The following is a 17,405-nucleotide window of genomic DNA, read 5'->3' as shown; positions in this document are numbered from 1 at the left end:
CCTAAAACTATTTAAACACCATTTGTTGAATAATAATATTTATTATTTATTATTATAACAAGTATTATTTAGTAGACATGAATAAATTAAGCAACAAAACTATATAGAAGATTTAAGTTTACTAAATCTAGCGTACATTGCTGTTTTTCATGTAACAATAACGCAATGTAACCGTAGCCTCAATAATTATTGTTACATTCGTAATTAATCGGTTCCTTACCCAACTTTGCATTCCGGCAATTAGTCTCCAATGTAACAATAATATTTTTATTATTGTTACATTTCCATGTAACCGTAGCCAGTGCCTATGAGAAACTGCATGGGACTCATATCGGGACTCATATATATACAGGATTGAACAGTCTATAGTCCTATATAATGTCTAACTATAAAAATCATGAATTAAAATAGAATTAAATGCAGGTCTCTGACAATAAATCCTTTATACGTTATAATATGTATACTGGCCGCCTTGTTTTTCCCCGGGTGGTTACTGCCTATCATTTCGGGTATATCTGTGTGACAGCGCTTGCCAAATCCATAGGCGGATCCAGGGGGGTTGGGGGGCCCGGGCCCCCCCCTTTCGTGGAAAAAAATTGGTTGATTATATAGGGAATCATTGAAGCATGACTGGAGCGCCCCCCCCCCCCCCTTTAGGTCAGTCAGCGGGCCCCCCTTAGGAAAAGTTCTGGATCCGCCACTGAAATCGTACCCTCGTTCTGAACAGAAATATTGAAAAACATACCCTGTTTTCGCCAAAGGCGGAAAAAAAGTTGACCGGAAAAAAATTCTTAGCCCCCTTAATACATATGTTTCTACATAATATTTCGGAGAGTCGGGTCAGATAGTCAGATAGGATCAGATTATAGGGCATTTGTTTTTTTTCTGAGACAAAAGCGTGTGAAAGTAATCCTTCCAACATACAAACAAATTCAATAAATCAAACACACTCACTTGAATTGCTCAGTTTCAAACTGGAACTATTATAATAGTCCCAGGTTTCAAAGCATACAATAATATGATATTTTCAAAAATATCATAAATTTCTCCAAGTCAAACAAGGACGAAAAATTTACATACCGATAATTTCCGGAGTCGTTTGCTCCGAACTTGTTATTATAGTTAGTTTATTTTAAAGCGCAGGTGCGGCATCGATTTTACTGTTTTGGAATTATGTAGTCCAAATAATTATGACGTCTTGAAAGGCTATTATAATTTTTTTCTTTGACGCCTTACAGTCGATGTAAGGCGTCAAAGAAAAAAATTATAATAGCCTTTCAAGACGTCATAATTATTTGGACTAGGAATTATGATGAACAACAACAATCAAATATTAATACAATTTTTATTGAATTGGTAGGTATGATATCCACAACTGAATATCTATCAATTTATTTCAGCATTTTACAATTATATATTTCCAACACATAATGGTTTTAATCATTTTGAAACACAAGTCTCAGGTCTATAATTTTCAGGCCTTTGACTTTGTCAGACTGTTTGATGCATAATTTCTTTTAAAGATATCCATGCACGAATTAATTTATTTACTACACCAACATGATATGCCGGTTTTTCTATGTCCTTACAAAACCTGTCACTTTTACCTATTATAATACACCTTATCGCTAATCCCGGCTGACCCGGCTGCTTGAACTTTTGACGCATACAACAATCACTTTTCCATTGTGGCGTCAGATATTTTGTTTTGTGACGTCAAATTTTTACGGGAATCTGTGTAATATCCAGTAATGGCGGACAAATAGCGATAAGGTGTATAGGGAGGTCACCCAAAATATGAAGTTTAGACATGTTATAGAAAGTGCATAAAATTAATACATTATTCTGAAAGAGCAAAAAAAAAAAAAAATTCATTGGTGCCATGCATGACTATCCTTCATTTGCCACATATACTGTATCATTGTATCTGACAGATCAAGCTACATGTACGTTGTATGCCACTATATATACAGTACTATAGTATAGTGTAACACCTTATTGTTATTTGTCCGCCATAATTGGACTTCAAACAGGTTCCTGTAAAATGTTGACCTCATACATGTATAATACAAAATATCTGACGCTACAATAGAAAAGTGATTGTTGTATGACGTCAATAGTTCAAACAGGACAGATTCTCAGGTCAGCCGGGAATAGCGATAATGTGTATTGTCTTTTGTCTGTAGTGCACTGTAGATTCACATTGTACCTTTATGAATTGTCACAATACTGTTTATCTTCTGACAAAATAACAGTGCACTTATCATTTTTGCTTATATAACACCTTAATATGTTGTTCCGAGTCTGAGCTGATCAGCCTTACATCATCAAGTCTACATTGTAACTGTCTTTGGTTGACCTGGTTGGAGTTAATGCCCACAACCTCTAGATCTTGCACTCAAGGAGAGCAGGGTACCATGAGGCCACCAAGGTAGTTTGTCACATAAATTTTATATTGAAATTAAATTGATAAGAAAAGTAAAAGATTTTTTTTTTATTAATTGCTTTTAATTTTTTTAAATGGTTGTCCTAGAAAATGTCTTTTTTACGGGGTTGTGACTTCTATGTTGCCATAATACCTTTATCATGTCTATTAATGACAATTTACAAGACCATGAAAAACTAAAAATTTCTAAACATGCAGCATGGTGCTAGAAATGATGATAACTTCAATTTGGATTTTTTTCTAATTTTCTTATCATTTTCTTATGCATGTGAACAAAAATCGGTGTTATTTTATTTTTAGATCACATAACTTTAAATTATTTGAAGCAAGTGTTTTGTTTTAACTATAAATTTATTTTGTAGTTGGAGTTATCTCCCTTTATCATGTTTATATCTACTATAGAATTTTAGCAATTTTCAAGGATAACACCTTCAGATTTTGAAGCACTATCCTTTTTCTCCATATATATGTACATGTATAATCACTATAATGTGTACAGTCATGACAATATACACTTGTAATACTGTATCAAGTTTTAACTATCAACTTTAAAATAAGGAATGCAATAACCATGATAACCAAAAGCAAGCTCAACATCATCTACATATTGTGTTGATAAAGATAATTATACAAAACATAAAACATCAAACAAAAACAACATGTACAAAGTAGACTGATATATAATGAATTAGCCACATTAAGCATTAAGAAGCTACATTTGTTGTAAGTATGAAGAGAAACATTTTTTTTCACAATTAAAAAACACCCTGTTATAATGTTATTTTGTATCCATGTACAAGTACAAAAATGTACGTCATGTAAGTCATGTATATGCTTTCAACTTTGCCTTTCGTATTATTTCAGTCAGATTAGAGGTAAACATCATGGTTAAGGGAGACTTTAGAATGCAATGATGAATGATCTTGAAATCCATACAACATTGTCTAATACAGTTTAGTCAATAATAAGGTAAAGTAATATGATAGTGAATTTAAATTGCTCCAATATGATTGAATTTTTATTTGCATGCCTTTCGTTTAGGAAAAAAATGTAGAATGGGTATATTTTCATACAAAAAGAAATGATTGTCAATGGGAGATAACTCTTCATGATATACTTATCATAAATATATATTTATCTCCCTTTCATTAAAATTGAGAATTGAAATGGGGAATGTGTCAAAGAGACAACTTGATAATGGACATCATTCTAAACTCGAAATTATACACAAGAAACTAAAATTAAAAATGATACAAGACTAACAAAGGCCAGCGGCTCCTGTCTTTGGACAGGCGCAAAAAGTATACATGTGATTTCTATACAAATGTTCACCTATTTTTAAAGAATTCATTCAATCAGTAATATTTCAGATTTCAATTTTCAATTACAGTTCAATGAGACAAGAGTTGTATGCAAAATTTAACCAAAATCTGTGGCATAGTCCATTGACTTTAACTTGAAATTAATTAATGGACATCATCATTCTAAACTCGAAATTATACACAAGAAACTAAAATTAAAAATGATACAAGACTAACAAAGGCTTAAAATTAATGAAGAGCTAAATACATGTATGAACAAACTATTGTTAGGCTTGTAATTTATATACTGGATTTATTTCTATTTCAGTTTATATTTTCAGAAATTTCAGATGTCACTGGTTTTATATAACTAAATAACATCAGATTTATAGTTGCCTAGTATGGAAGACAAAATACTTGAAAGCATAGATACTTTGACCAACACTATTTTACCAGAAAGCCTTGATAATATTGATAGAGATAATGAACATGAAAGAAGAGAAAAAGGAGAAGGAATGAAACTTGTTGTAAAAATACAGAAAAAATCAATTAAAAATGAACATGAGGTCACACCAGATATTATGAGGTCATCATCAGACTTGCCATCTGATGTAAGTTTAGATGAAGATGACTATGATTCAGTTGATGATGAAGTTGAGTCCTCAGATAGTTCTGATTGTGATGATAGCATGGCTGATGAAAAGGATTATTCAATTACAAGTCAAGACATAACAAACTCCAGCTTACAAAATTCTAATACTTTCACCATGTTGATAAATGACCATAATGAAACAGTTCAGAATTCTACTAATATGTCTAAATCTGATGTAGATTTATTTGTAAAACAAACAGTTGACAAACTAAAGGGGGAAAATGGTCAGAGTCAAAACTTTACTTTCTGTGATATCTGTGGAAAAATATTTAATGATAAAACAAAACATAAAAAGCACATGGAATTTCACCTAAAAAAGAAAAATCGTACATGTCCAGTTTGTGGTCGTGGATTTTTAGATAAAACAAGGTTACTTTCTCACATGAGTTCTCATACGGGAGATAAATTATTCCCTTGTACCATATGTGGGAAGAAGCTGTCGTACAAATGTGGAGTGAGACGGCACATGAGAAGTCATGCTGGTGTTAAACCATTTACATGTGGTGTATGTAACAAAAACTACACAACTAAATGTTCTTTACAGGTACACATGAGATTACACACAGGGGAGAAACCATATAAATGTGATGTGTGTGGAAATACATTCACTGCACGAAGCACACTATGGAGTCATGTTAAAATTCACACTGGTGAAAAAGATCTTGAATGTGAAGTCTGTGGAAAGCGTTTCACATTGATAAGTACTCTGAAGAAACATTTATTGATTCATGACGAAACTTACAATGAAAGGTTTGATTGTGACATATGTGGTAAGCAGTATATGGCTAGAAACTCAATGCAAAGACATAGGAAAACTCATTTCTTCACAGACCCTAAACCTTATAACTGTGATATTTGTGACAAAAAGTTTTCACTAGCATCGTCCATGCAAAGGCATAAAGAAATTCATTTCCGTGGAGAGATGTCTGCCGATTTTGAATGTCAATATTGTAGGAAGACATTGTCATACAAAAGTTCACTAGCTTTACACATGAAGAGAATACACAAAATGAAAATTGATGGAACACCTTTAGAAAGTGGTGATGCCGGAATGTTCCTCGTCACAGATGATTCAGTAGCTGAAAAATCTGCTGAACACTCCCTACCAGAGGATAGTAAAAATGACGACAAGGAGGAAATTGAGAAAAATAAGAATTCAGATAATAATTCGATGGATAAAGACACACATATATCAAGTGATACTGATCCTTATGCATATGCTTTAGATTTGGTCCAAAAAGAAATCAATAGACAGTTTGATAGTACAAACAATGAAAGTAATAAGACTGAATCACAATCTTGTGATACATCTATAAGTAAGTAAGTAAGTAAATTATTTATTATAGTGACATGTGTTTTTCACAAAATATTATATAATACAGTGAGATATAAAAACAATAATTAGAACACCCGACCCTTTGGGTCTATAAGTCACTTTAAACATAAATTTCAATGGTACGACGAAACATCTGATACATCTATATAATTCAATTACTGTAAACTGACTAATTTTCACGAGCAATCTATTTTGTCGTCTTTTGTTTGTAGAAAAATAACACAAAGATAAATAGTTGCAAATATTTTAAACTTTGATCGTTCCTACATGTAGCTTATTGAACTACATCAAGCAAATTTGAAAATGGTGAAGATAAATCGCAAAATAAAGTATCCCTGAAAATACAGAAATAAGTTGGTTAACAGTATATTATTGTCTACTTTGTCTTGTTAACATGATAAAGGTTGTATTAATCTGGTTCTAGAGGTAAGTTATGAAGAATGCTATAATGTATATAAGGAGCAATCATGGTGTTATTGTAATAAGTAATATTACTAAGAAAACTACTTTACTTTCCCAAACATTGCAAAAGATTTATTCAAATCTTGCCTATATCATGTATATGGTGACATTTTGAATGGAGTCGATCTGTTAAATATTATATTTGGGATTTACAAATGTTATGAGTGTGTTTAGATTAAGAAATGTATGCTAGCTTAGACCATGTGATGATAGAAGAGTGTATTTTACTGTTTTACTTGTGTTGACACGATCAATTAACATGGTCATTTTTATAAATTTCCTGTTAGAAAACTTTGAATTTTTCGAAATAACTAAGGATTTTCTTATCCCAGGAATACCCGTATTTGTCACAACTTTTTGGAATTTTGGGTCATCAATACTCTTCAACTTTGTACTGACAATGTATGAAGACAAACTTTGATAACTATTTACCCTGCTAGACTTAAGTATTGTACATGTAGATATATTCAGTCATTACCGAATTGTTCTTGTTTTTTACCTGTAGGTGAACTTTCTTAGTTTTTTTTAAACCTTTGCCTGTGATACATTTTGTAGTTAGACGGCATGGATTTGTTATCTGACGTCTGTGTGTTTGTCTAATATCAAGTTCAAGTTTTTGTTTGAGGTAGTTAATCCTGAAGGTGTCACATCAACTTGAAACTTAGTGTTCACATTGCAATTCACCAAATTATATACATGTATGTACACCAATTCACCAAATTACAATTTTAAATATACTCTTTAGAAATGTGATACATTTAGTGAGAATTTATTACATTCTCAGGATAACTTTTTTGGCGCAGGTAGTTTTCAGTTAAGTTTTGGTCACAACTTTAAAAATTAGTAATAGTACACATATACAAAAGAAGATGTGGTATGATTGCCAATGAAACAACTATCCACAAAAGACCAAAATGACACAGACATTAACAACTATAGGTCACCGTACGGCCTTCAACAATGAGCAAAGCCCATACCACATAGTGAGCTATAAAAGGCCCCGACAAGACAATGTAAAACAATTCAAACGAGAAAATGTTCATTTGGAGGTGAATTTTTCAAATTATATAACAAATTGTGATTTTGACCCTGATTTTACTGTTCCTGAAAAAGGGAGAAAGATAAGAAAAGGATATTCAAACTCAAAAATAAAAAAACAAAGTGACAATGCCATGACAAACAAGACGAAAAGAAAGATATTCTAAACATGAACATCAGCATGGGTAGATATATTGTGAGAGATGCAAGGTGATCTTTGCCACAAATGTCCAACCATGTTACATGTACATCTTATGATTAATCAGATGTGTCAGCATTAGGTGTTTTTTTTTATTGTTAAAATGTTATTAATTTATATTGTTACTTTAAAGCTAAATATTTTTTTTTTTATCTCTGTTAAATTTATACTTGATCACTAAGCTGACCAGATCATGACTCTTTTTATCATGCATGTAAAAACAGTTGCACATTGTTCTGTGCTTTTTTTTGAAACCAAATATATGCCATCATGAAAGTGCTGTTCATCGAAGCAAATGTTGTTATAAAGTAAACAGATTATCTTGGTACAGATCAGGAAGTACATTGCTAAGTCACGATAAGACTTAATTTGTAAACTGTTTGGTGCTTGTTAATTGCTATGATTGTAATTGGAATAGTGTTAGTACTATATATGAATACATTCAGACATTTATAATATAGTTTTATTTAGCACACACTATCGATGAATCTTTAAACATTATAAATATTGCTTTTTGTGTTGTGTTGCAGTAGATAAATTATGCAGCAATTTGCATTTTCTCCATATTGAGTTAATTTTCTTTTTTTTTTCAATTCTCAGGGCATTGGTTAAGAACTACAACTTCCAAATTCTTTTATCCCATTGAAAACAATAGGTTGGAAATCCTCCTGTGACCATTGCCTCAATCACTGAAACAGCTGTAGTAAGAGGCAATTCAGCAATTGACATTTTACTTAAATCCAGCTCCTACGTACCGTAACAGTAAAAATACTGTTGAAAGTTTGTTTTCTGTTAAATCTGTGAATATTTTACTTCAATGGTTAGATTTAGCTTTAAGAAAGTGCTGTTTTTGATATCAATGCCTCATTTGTACTCCACACTTTTTTGTCAAATTTCTCTTAAATTTGTCTAATTTTTTGTTTAGTAATAAACTAGATTATCATGTTAATAGCTGCAGAAAGTAAGGTTTTTGAAATAGTACAGGTATGTTATTAATGTTGTGTTCTTTCATAAGATCATTAGTGTTTCAATTAGAACTTTATTTGATAATACATTACATTTACATATCATATATAGTATCATCCTTAAAATATTTATGTGCAATAAATTTGTTACGTTGTTTTCCATTTGTTTTTGATATTTATCAAGAAATTCCTTCAGCATTGCTTTGATCCATTGAAAGAGGGGTGAAAGATACCAGAGGGCAGAGTGAAATGTAAACTCATAAAAAAATGACAACACCATGGCTAAAAAGACAAAATTGACAAATAGTAGTACACAAGACACAACATAGAAAACTAAAGACTAAGCAACACGAACCCTATAAAAAACTGAGGGGGATCTCAGGTCTAGAATGGTAATCAGTCGGCAAGTAGAGGGGTACAGTTTGCTCCCATTGGAATGCCGACAGTTTGTTGAAAAACACGGCCTCCGAAAGTAACAAATATGTTGTCAATCAAGAAATCAAGCATCTTGATAATATCAGTTTCAGAGAATATTTTGTTTGAATCAGAGTGATCCTTTACAAAGTAGGATTTATCCCTCCCTAAGACAAGATACTTGTATCCACGTTGGCCATTCTTTATTATGAAGCAAAGCAATACCAACTCTTTCAATTTGTCTTTAAGTTTGGAATGTGGAATACTTGTGTAAAGAGGAGAAAAGTCAAATGTTTTAATACTGTTACAAGATGAAAGAGAGTTAGATTGTCTGTAATCTAAAATATCTTTGGAATTTTTAAGTATCCACATCTGATTCATATTGTTTCACAATAACTTTGAAACCCGTCTTTGATTGCTGATAAAATAGATGTTAATAATTTAGAAAGAGGTTTCGTGGAGCACTTGGAAGACCCAGCTATATACCGTTGTTTGTGAGGACACTTGTGTAGTTTAGGTATCCAATACAGTGATGGAAGATCCAGTTCTTCATCTTTGGTTGAAATTCCATATGAACATAGAACAGGCCTATGATTATCCAGGATTTCCTCTTATGTTAGTGTCGTGAGGGTATATGTTGAGTTTCCAAGTGAATTGTCAATACCTAATTCGTTTATCAAGCAGTTAAAAGGCAGTGTCTGCGCGTACCCGCATGCGGGTACGAATAGTAAAATTGCCGTTCTAGGCTGCGCGTACCCACATCCGGTTTTCTTATAAAAGGCCATCGAATCGGGAATGAAACGTGAAATATGTAAGAAAATTATCGATAGTATAGGGATTTCGTGTATAACGAGTGAAGAATATGAAAAAATATTAATTTCAAATTGTATTTATTAATTAGAATTAAATGCACAATGATGGAAAATGAAACTGTACAGTCCCTGAAAAGAAAAAAGTAAAATAAAACTACTAAAATTAAAGCTGGAATTAAAAAAAATTAAAGAAGCAAGTTATAATATCAATTTAAACCAATTACAAAAGATTCATGCAACTAATTAAGATTTGGAACACATTTTACACATCAAATATGATTGTTTTGACACGGATTTCAACCCGGCTGCACATTTCAAATGTTGCCAGCCTCCGTTCACGTGTCATTAATCATTATTACTTGCTTCTTTAAATTTTAATTTTTATAAACTCATGCTTTAATTTTAGTAGTTTTATATATTTTAAAATTTTAGTTTCTCTTTAACATTTTACTTAAAGATTATTTTAAAATATCATATGGGTATATTTTTAATTTATAAAAAAAAAATTCTTTAAATTTGCATTAAAATTTTATAATAGTATTAATTTCTATCATGTTTTTCTTCTAAAGGGACTGTACAGGTTCATTTTCCATCATTGTGCATTTAATGATTATTATGTATCATTATTTAATAAATACAATTTGAAAATATTATTTTTCATACTTTTCACTCGTTCTACACGATATCCCCATTTTATCGATAATTTCCGTAGATATTTCACGTTTTATACCCGATCCAATGGCATTTTATTAGAAAACCGGATGTGGGTACGCGCAGCCTAGAACGGCAATTTGACTATTCGTACCCGCATGCGGGTACGCGCAGACACTGCCTTAATGTAATGAGTTGTACACACAAAAACGATGTTGCTTGGGGCTTTATCTGCAGGGACAACAACATATTTGTCATGGAGGTAGGATAGATGTTTTGCAACATTTGGGTCTTTAAAGATTGACGTAGCACAGGCATTGATAGACCCATTCAGTTTCTTAATTCTGATTTGTATGAACGACCTTACTGCCTTAATCCATTCGGAAAGAGTGTCTACATCTTCCTTCTCGGGCTTAGCCCATTGCCTGGCATAATCCTCGACTGAATCCATCAAAATTTTAAATATTTATTTCCAATTGATGAATTTAGGCTAATGATATTTCGGACCTTTAGATAACACATTTCGTAGAGAAAAAGTGTTATTAACAATGTTGAGGTCACCGGTAATAATGTGACCACCAGGATTATATACTATAAGTGTTCCTGTACATTGACCTCATTATAAAAAAGGAGATGTGGTATATTCCATGGAATCAGATTTCACATAGGATCATCGCCGCTGTTTGAAAGTCATAAATCTATTAAGAGAAAAAAAATCCGAATAACAGAAACAGTGAAGTGCTACAAAAATAAACGACAAAGCAACACACAGAGAAACGATTTACATGTATAAGATACCAACTGCCACTTTCCTGAATTGGTAAAGGACATTTTAAGAAAAATAGTGGGTTAGACTCTTTTTGTTGCTAGCCAAATCTCGCTCTACTATGGCAATGGTAAATGTATAAAATGAGATAATTCTATCTAGCCGTTATTGCTCATATCAGAGGCGGATTTAGAGGGGGGCCCGGCCCCCCCCCCCCCCCCTTTTTGGGAAAAAATTTGGTTGCTGATATAGGGAATCACTGAAGTGTGACTGGAGCGGGCCCCCTCTTATGTCAGTCAGTGGGCCCCCACTTATGAAAATTTCTGGATCCGCCACTGCATATACGACAGAGTTTGTCTCGCCTTGACGGAGTCAAAAAGCGACATAGATATGCTGTTTCCGGCGGCGGAGTCGTCAACAATGTATTAGTTTGTGACTAGGTCTAGTTTATGGTTATCCACAAGTGGTAGGTCAATCATATTTAGTACGCAGTTGTATAAGCATTGGCACATCTCATTTCCATGAAGATAATAAATAACTAAATATATCACTCCGTCACCATGAATACACTTTTTGAGACTGATCTGAATGACAACAAGCATGTATTACTTATTTAATTACTCACAGTGACAGCAGTAGTATGCTAAACTTATTCATAACTTTATTGTATTGAAGTAAAACGATACATTACTATAATTTTATACAAAGGCTTAATCAGACATACTGATATTAATTTTGTCATTACACACGCGTTTACTGCTTGCGTGATTGGTAAGATTCATGTAATGGAAAAAGGGGGCCTACTCAGTGGGGTGAAACGACGTGGCGTCTCACTGTCAGGCCATTATATTATAAAGTACGAATAAAAGAACTAACCTGATATATACATTGACATAATATTGTATAGGCAGTTCTCATTTCCTCTGGTTTTAATGGCAATACAGGTACAATCATCTGGTTTTAATGCTTTGATAAAGTGTCTAACGAAAAACCATCAAAGCAGGTATTCGCTGACGTTCTCCTGTCTTTCAATAAAGTTTTACACTCTTGAAACATACTTTCTATTTCATTGTCCCTTTTTTAACTTATCAAGCACCGTAAGTTTTACAAATCATCAGCAAATAGTGACATCGCAAAACAAGCTTGGACTAAGTTAAAATTCCGTAATATTGACTTTTACGATAATGCATACTGGTTTTTTTAATGCATGTATGATATGTTAATACAATTTTGAAAATTAACCTGTAAAAAAGAAAAACGGTACCAAAAAAAAAATCGTCAAAAAAGGAGGGTTCCAACCCCTGGAACCCCCCCCCCTTTGTATCCGCCAATGAGATTATTTGGCAATGACCCCTCAGTCATGGTCTATTGGTCTAAAACTGTAACTTGTTTTACATGTATTCGTTTATGATTAGGCCAGTTAATGGGGGACTGCTAGTGGTAGGTCAAAGATATTTGGTATGCAGTTGAAAGGGCACTCGCATATCTCATTTCCATGGAAATTACTTGGCTCCACCCCATAAGTCATGGTCTATTGACTTTTAAAATTTTGCCGCATTAACATATATTAGTTTGTGACTAGGACAGTTCAAGGAGAACCATTTAGGGTAGGCACATGTTAATTGGTATTATGTTGTGTTAGCATTATCACATCTCATTACCATGGATAATATTTGGTCCCGCCCCCTCAGTCATGGTATATCAAAATGTTTTCTCAGTTTACATGTATTAGTTTGTGATTAAATCAGGTTAAAATCTGTTAGTGTTAAGTCCATGATATTTGGTATGCACATTTTTTGCCATTTGCAAATGTCAGTTCCGTGGAGATTATATGGTCCGAGAACACAATTAATTCGTAGTGCATTTCTTTTAGAACATAAATGAAAATAAAAAAAATCCCACCTGCGCTTTCCCAATGAAACTTTTACAGTGTGTTGTACTACTTTTGGGACAAATTATATCAAAATTATAGAAAACTTCATCGCCTCTAACTCAAAATATGGACAATTTTGTGTTTAGGGTGTCTTGAAATCTTTTGACAGCTTCCGAAGTGCTAATTTTTAACCTTTTTCAGCTGGACCAAATCACTACTTTCCTGTAAAATTCTGGACCCAAATTTTTTTACAGTGTAATTTCACCCCCCTACTTACAATTTGAGGCATTAAACTCGGAGAAATAAATTTGGAAGGGGTATAAAAATTATTGGCAAGTAACCCACTGTTAACACTAGGGACTATATTCGTGAACAACGAAAATCAAGGGACGACAATTGTGGTCTCGGACCTAATAGGATAGAAAGAGTTGACAAATCTTAAAAAAACTTGGTATGACCAAAGCTTAATAAATTATAACACTGCTTGCAAAGTTTCATAACAATAGGATATATATTATAGACACTATGTTAAATTCTATACTCATCTTTGCGTGTTAAATTTTGACGTTAAAATTGAAAAATTTCAACTATCAACATTTTGGGCTTTGAAAATTAAAATGTTGCAAAAAAATACTTTTCAAATGCCCTAATATATCATTTATTATGTACTAAAAGCAATAGAGTACTCATTTGATTTATCAGACTTAGCATAATTATTCAAAAGTCAAATTTATATCAGCCTGGGCCTAAAAATTGAGGTTTTTCAATGAAAGGGGGCCTTACATGAAGATGTAATATATTCCAGCAATTTTAAATTTGTGAAGCTTTTTGGTTATAAATAATCCTTACATATGTATTGAATGTACTTTAAATAGAAAGAAAAGTTACAAATAGCATATCATATTACTTTAAAAGGGTCTTAAGCCAAGCAAGACTGGAAAAAAATAAGGGTCAATTTAAGCCGTGCCACATATTTACATTAAAAAATGCATATTGAGGCTATAAGAAATAAAAAATTGTGTCCTTTTTATCATTTCTATACTCATGTGACATGATACAACAAATCTGAGCACAAAAAGGCTCTTGCAATTAACTTTTCTTACAGACAGTATGGTCTGATACAAAGATTTTTGCCTTTTTAATAAAAACTTGAATGCAATTTTAGTCTCAACAGGCTTATATTTAAACCACTTGCTATCCTACAGAAGAAAAGAAAGATATTATGTGAAATGGAACAGGTACATTAGACATTGTAAAGTGCTTTTGATACAAATTTAGTGAGGTCTTTATTGTAGACTTCAAATTTTATATACCAAGAACCCCACTTTTGACTTCATCCAAACAGGGCGTTAGACAAGGGTCATTTATACAACACATTTTGTACATATTATCTGAAATAACCTTCTTTTCTGTAGATTCTGAGTTCATAAACAAGTAAAAGTACTAGATGAAGGCACATAAACACAAGTATTCACACATGAAAACCTGTCAGATAGAAAGTCAGGATGCCATGAATGCATCAATATTGAAAAAGCCTTGAAATGCCTATTTTGACCATAAAATGCCAAAATTGGTCATTTTTGCAGAAATTCTATAAAATAAAAGTTTAAATCCTTTAGTTTCATGCTATTTGACAAAGTGACACCACCAAATCATTTAGGGAAGTTGCCAAAGTTCAGATTCTATATTTACAGACTTCACCTCTTAGGTCCGAGAACACAATTAATTCGTAGTGCATTTCTTTTAGAACATAAATGAAAATAAAAAAAATCCCACCTGCGCTTTCCCAATGAAACTTTTACAGTGTGTTGTACTACTTTTGGGACAAATTATATCAAAATTATAGAAAACTTCATCGCCTCTAACTCAAAATATGGACAATTTTGTGTTTAGGGTGTCTTGAAATCTTTTGACAGCTTCCGAAGTGCTAATTTTTAACCTTTTTCAGCTGGACCAAATCACTACTTTCCTGTAAAATTCTGGACCCAAATTTTTTTACAGTGTAATTTCACCCCCCTACTTACAATTTGAGGCATTAAACTCGGAGAAATAAATTTGGAAGGGGTATAAAAATTATTGGCAAGTAACCCACTGTTAACACTAGGGACTATATTCGTGAACAACGAAAATCAAGGGACGACAATTGTGGTCTCGGACCTAATAGGATAGAAAGAGTTGACAAATCTTAAAAAAACTTGGTATGACCAAAGCTTAATAAATTATAACACTGCTTGCAAAGTTTCATAACAATAGGATATATATTATAGACACTATGTTAAATTCTATACTCATCTTTGCGTGTTAAATTTTGACGTTAAAATTGAAAAATTTCAACTATCAACATTTTGGGCTTTGAAAATTAAAATGTTGCAAAAAAATACTTTTCAAATGCCCTAATATATCATTTATTATGTACTAAAAGCAATAGAGTACTCATTTGATTTATCAGACTTAGCATAATTATTCAAAAGTCAAATTTATATCAGCCTGGGCCTAAAAATTGAGGTTTTTCAATGAAAGGGGGCCTTACATGAAGATGTAATATATTCCAGCAATTTTAAATTTGTGAAGCTTTTTGGTTATAAATAATCCTTACATATGTATTGAATGTACTTTAAATAGAAAGAAAAGTTACAAATAGCATATCATATTACTTTAAAAGGGTCTTAAGCCAAGCAAGACTGGAAAAAAATAAGGGTCAATTTAAGCCGTGCCACATATTTACATTAAAAAATGCATATTGAGGCTATAAGAAATAAAAAATTGTGTCCTTTTTATCATTTCTATACTCATGTGACATGATACAACAAATCTGAGCACAAAAAGGCTCTTGCAATTAACTTTTCTTACAGACAGTATGGTCTGATACAAAGATTTTTGCCTTTTTAATAAAAACTTGAATGCAATTTTAGTCTCAACAGGCTTATATTTAAACCACTTGCTATCCTACAGAAGAAAAGAAAGATATTATGTGAAATGGAACAGGTACATTAGACATTGTAAAGTGCTTTTGATACAAATTTAGTGAGGTCTTTATTGTAGACTTCAAATTTTATATACCAAGAACCCCACTTTTGACTTCATCCAAACAGGGCGTTAGACAAGGGTCATTTATACAACACATTTTGTACATATTATCTGAAATAACCTTCTTTTCTGTAGATTCTGAGTTCATAAACAAGTAAAAGTACTAGATGAAGGCACATAAACACAAGTATTCACACATGAAAACCTGTCAGATAGAAAGTCAGGATGCCATGAATGCATCAATATTGAAAAAGCCTTGAAATGCCTATTTTGACCATAAAATGCCAAAATTGGTCATTTTTGCAGAAATTCTATAAAATAAAAGTTTAAATCCTTTAGTTTCATGCTATTTGACAAAGTGACACCACCAAATCATTTAGGGAAGTTGCCAAAGTTCAGATTCTATATTTACAGACTTCACCTCTTAGGTCCGAGAACACAATTAATTCGTAGTGCATTTCTTTTAGAACATAAATGAAAATAAAAAAAATCCCACCTGCGCTTTCCCAATGAAACTTTTACAGTGTGTTGTACTACTTTTGGGACAAATTATATCAAAATTATAGAAAACTTCATCGCCTCTAACTCAAAATATGGACAATTTTGTGTTTAGGGTGTCTTGAAATCTTTTGACAGCTTCCGAAGTGCTAATTTTTAACCTTTTTCAGCTGGACCAAATCACTACTTTCCTGTAAAATTCTGGACCCAAATTTTTTTACAGTGTAATTTCACCCCCCTACTTACAATTTGAGGCATTAAACTCGGAGAAATAAATTTGGAAGGGGTATAAAAATTATTGGCAAGTAACCCACTGTTAACACTAGGGACTATATTCGTGAACAACGAAAATCAAGGGACGACAATTGTGGTCTCGGACCATATAGCCCCAACGGCCAACCCACTTCATGGTTCATTGATTTTGAAACTCTTACATATATATAGTTTGCAAATTATTGTTTGTGTTTAGGTTTGTTTATAAAGGGAACGACTAATTATAAGAAGTCAATGGTATTTGGTATGCAGTAACTGTTGTATTAGCTCTGGTACATCTCATTGTCATAGAGATTGTTTAGACATGTACCTCAATGACTTTGAATATATGCAATACTTAAGTTATGAGATATGTTTAAGAATTGCTATTTTGATTTCAACATTTGCATAATCAAAATTACAAAAGGGCGATACTACGTTTACTATCTTATTTGACATAGTTTTTTTTCGGAATTTTCGGTTATTTTTGCTCGTTTATATAGTAATAAATGATTTGGCTTTGCAACTGTTTTGATTTGAGCATCAATTATTAGTCTAATGTAGACGAATTACACGTATGCCAATTAATAAGCAGAGCGTTTTTGATGAGTTTTGCAAGCATTGGGTTGATGTCATTACTGCTGGATGTTTCGTAACAAATGGAATTACTAATAAGGTAGTCAGAACTTTTTTTGCTGACATGAAATGTCTTT

At 32.4% G+C, this 17,405-nt stretch overlaps 1 protein-coding gene across 1 annotated transcript; it reads left to right on the top strand.

Moving 5' to 3' along the window:
• Positions 1–1,303: 1,303 nt before the first annotated feature.
• LOC143049573 (uncharacterized) lies at positions 1,304–5,723 on the top strand. The gene is made up of 3 exons (XM_076223175.1): positions 1,304–1,356; positions 3,311–3,415; positions 4,089–5,723. The coding sequence occupies exon 3, from the start codon at positions 4,149–4,151 to the stop codon at positions 5,721–5,723; it is 1,575 nt and encodes a 524-aa protein (XP_076079290.1). The 5' UTR covers positions 1,304–1,356; positions 3,311–3,415; positions 4,089–4,148.
• The last annotated feature ends 11,682 nt before the right edge of the window (positions 5,724–17,405 follow it).

This window comes from Mytilus galloprovincialis, chromosome 10 (genome assembly GCF_965363235.1).
Source record: "Mytilus galloprovincialis chromosome 10, xbMytGall1.hap1.1, whole genome shotgun sequence".
Lineage (NCBI taxonomy): Eukaryota > Metazoa > Mollusca > Bivalvia > Mytilida > Mytilidae > Mytilus > Mytilus galloprovincialis.
The sequence above is the reverse complement of the archived record's forward strand: the minus strand, read 5'-3'. Positions and strand labels throughout refer to the sequence as shown.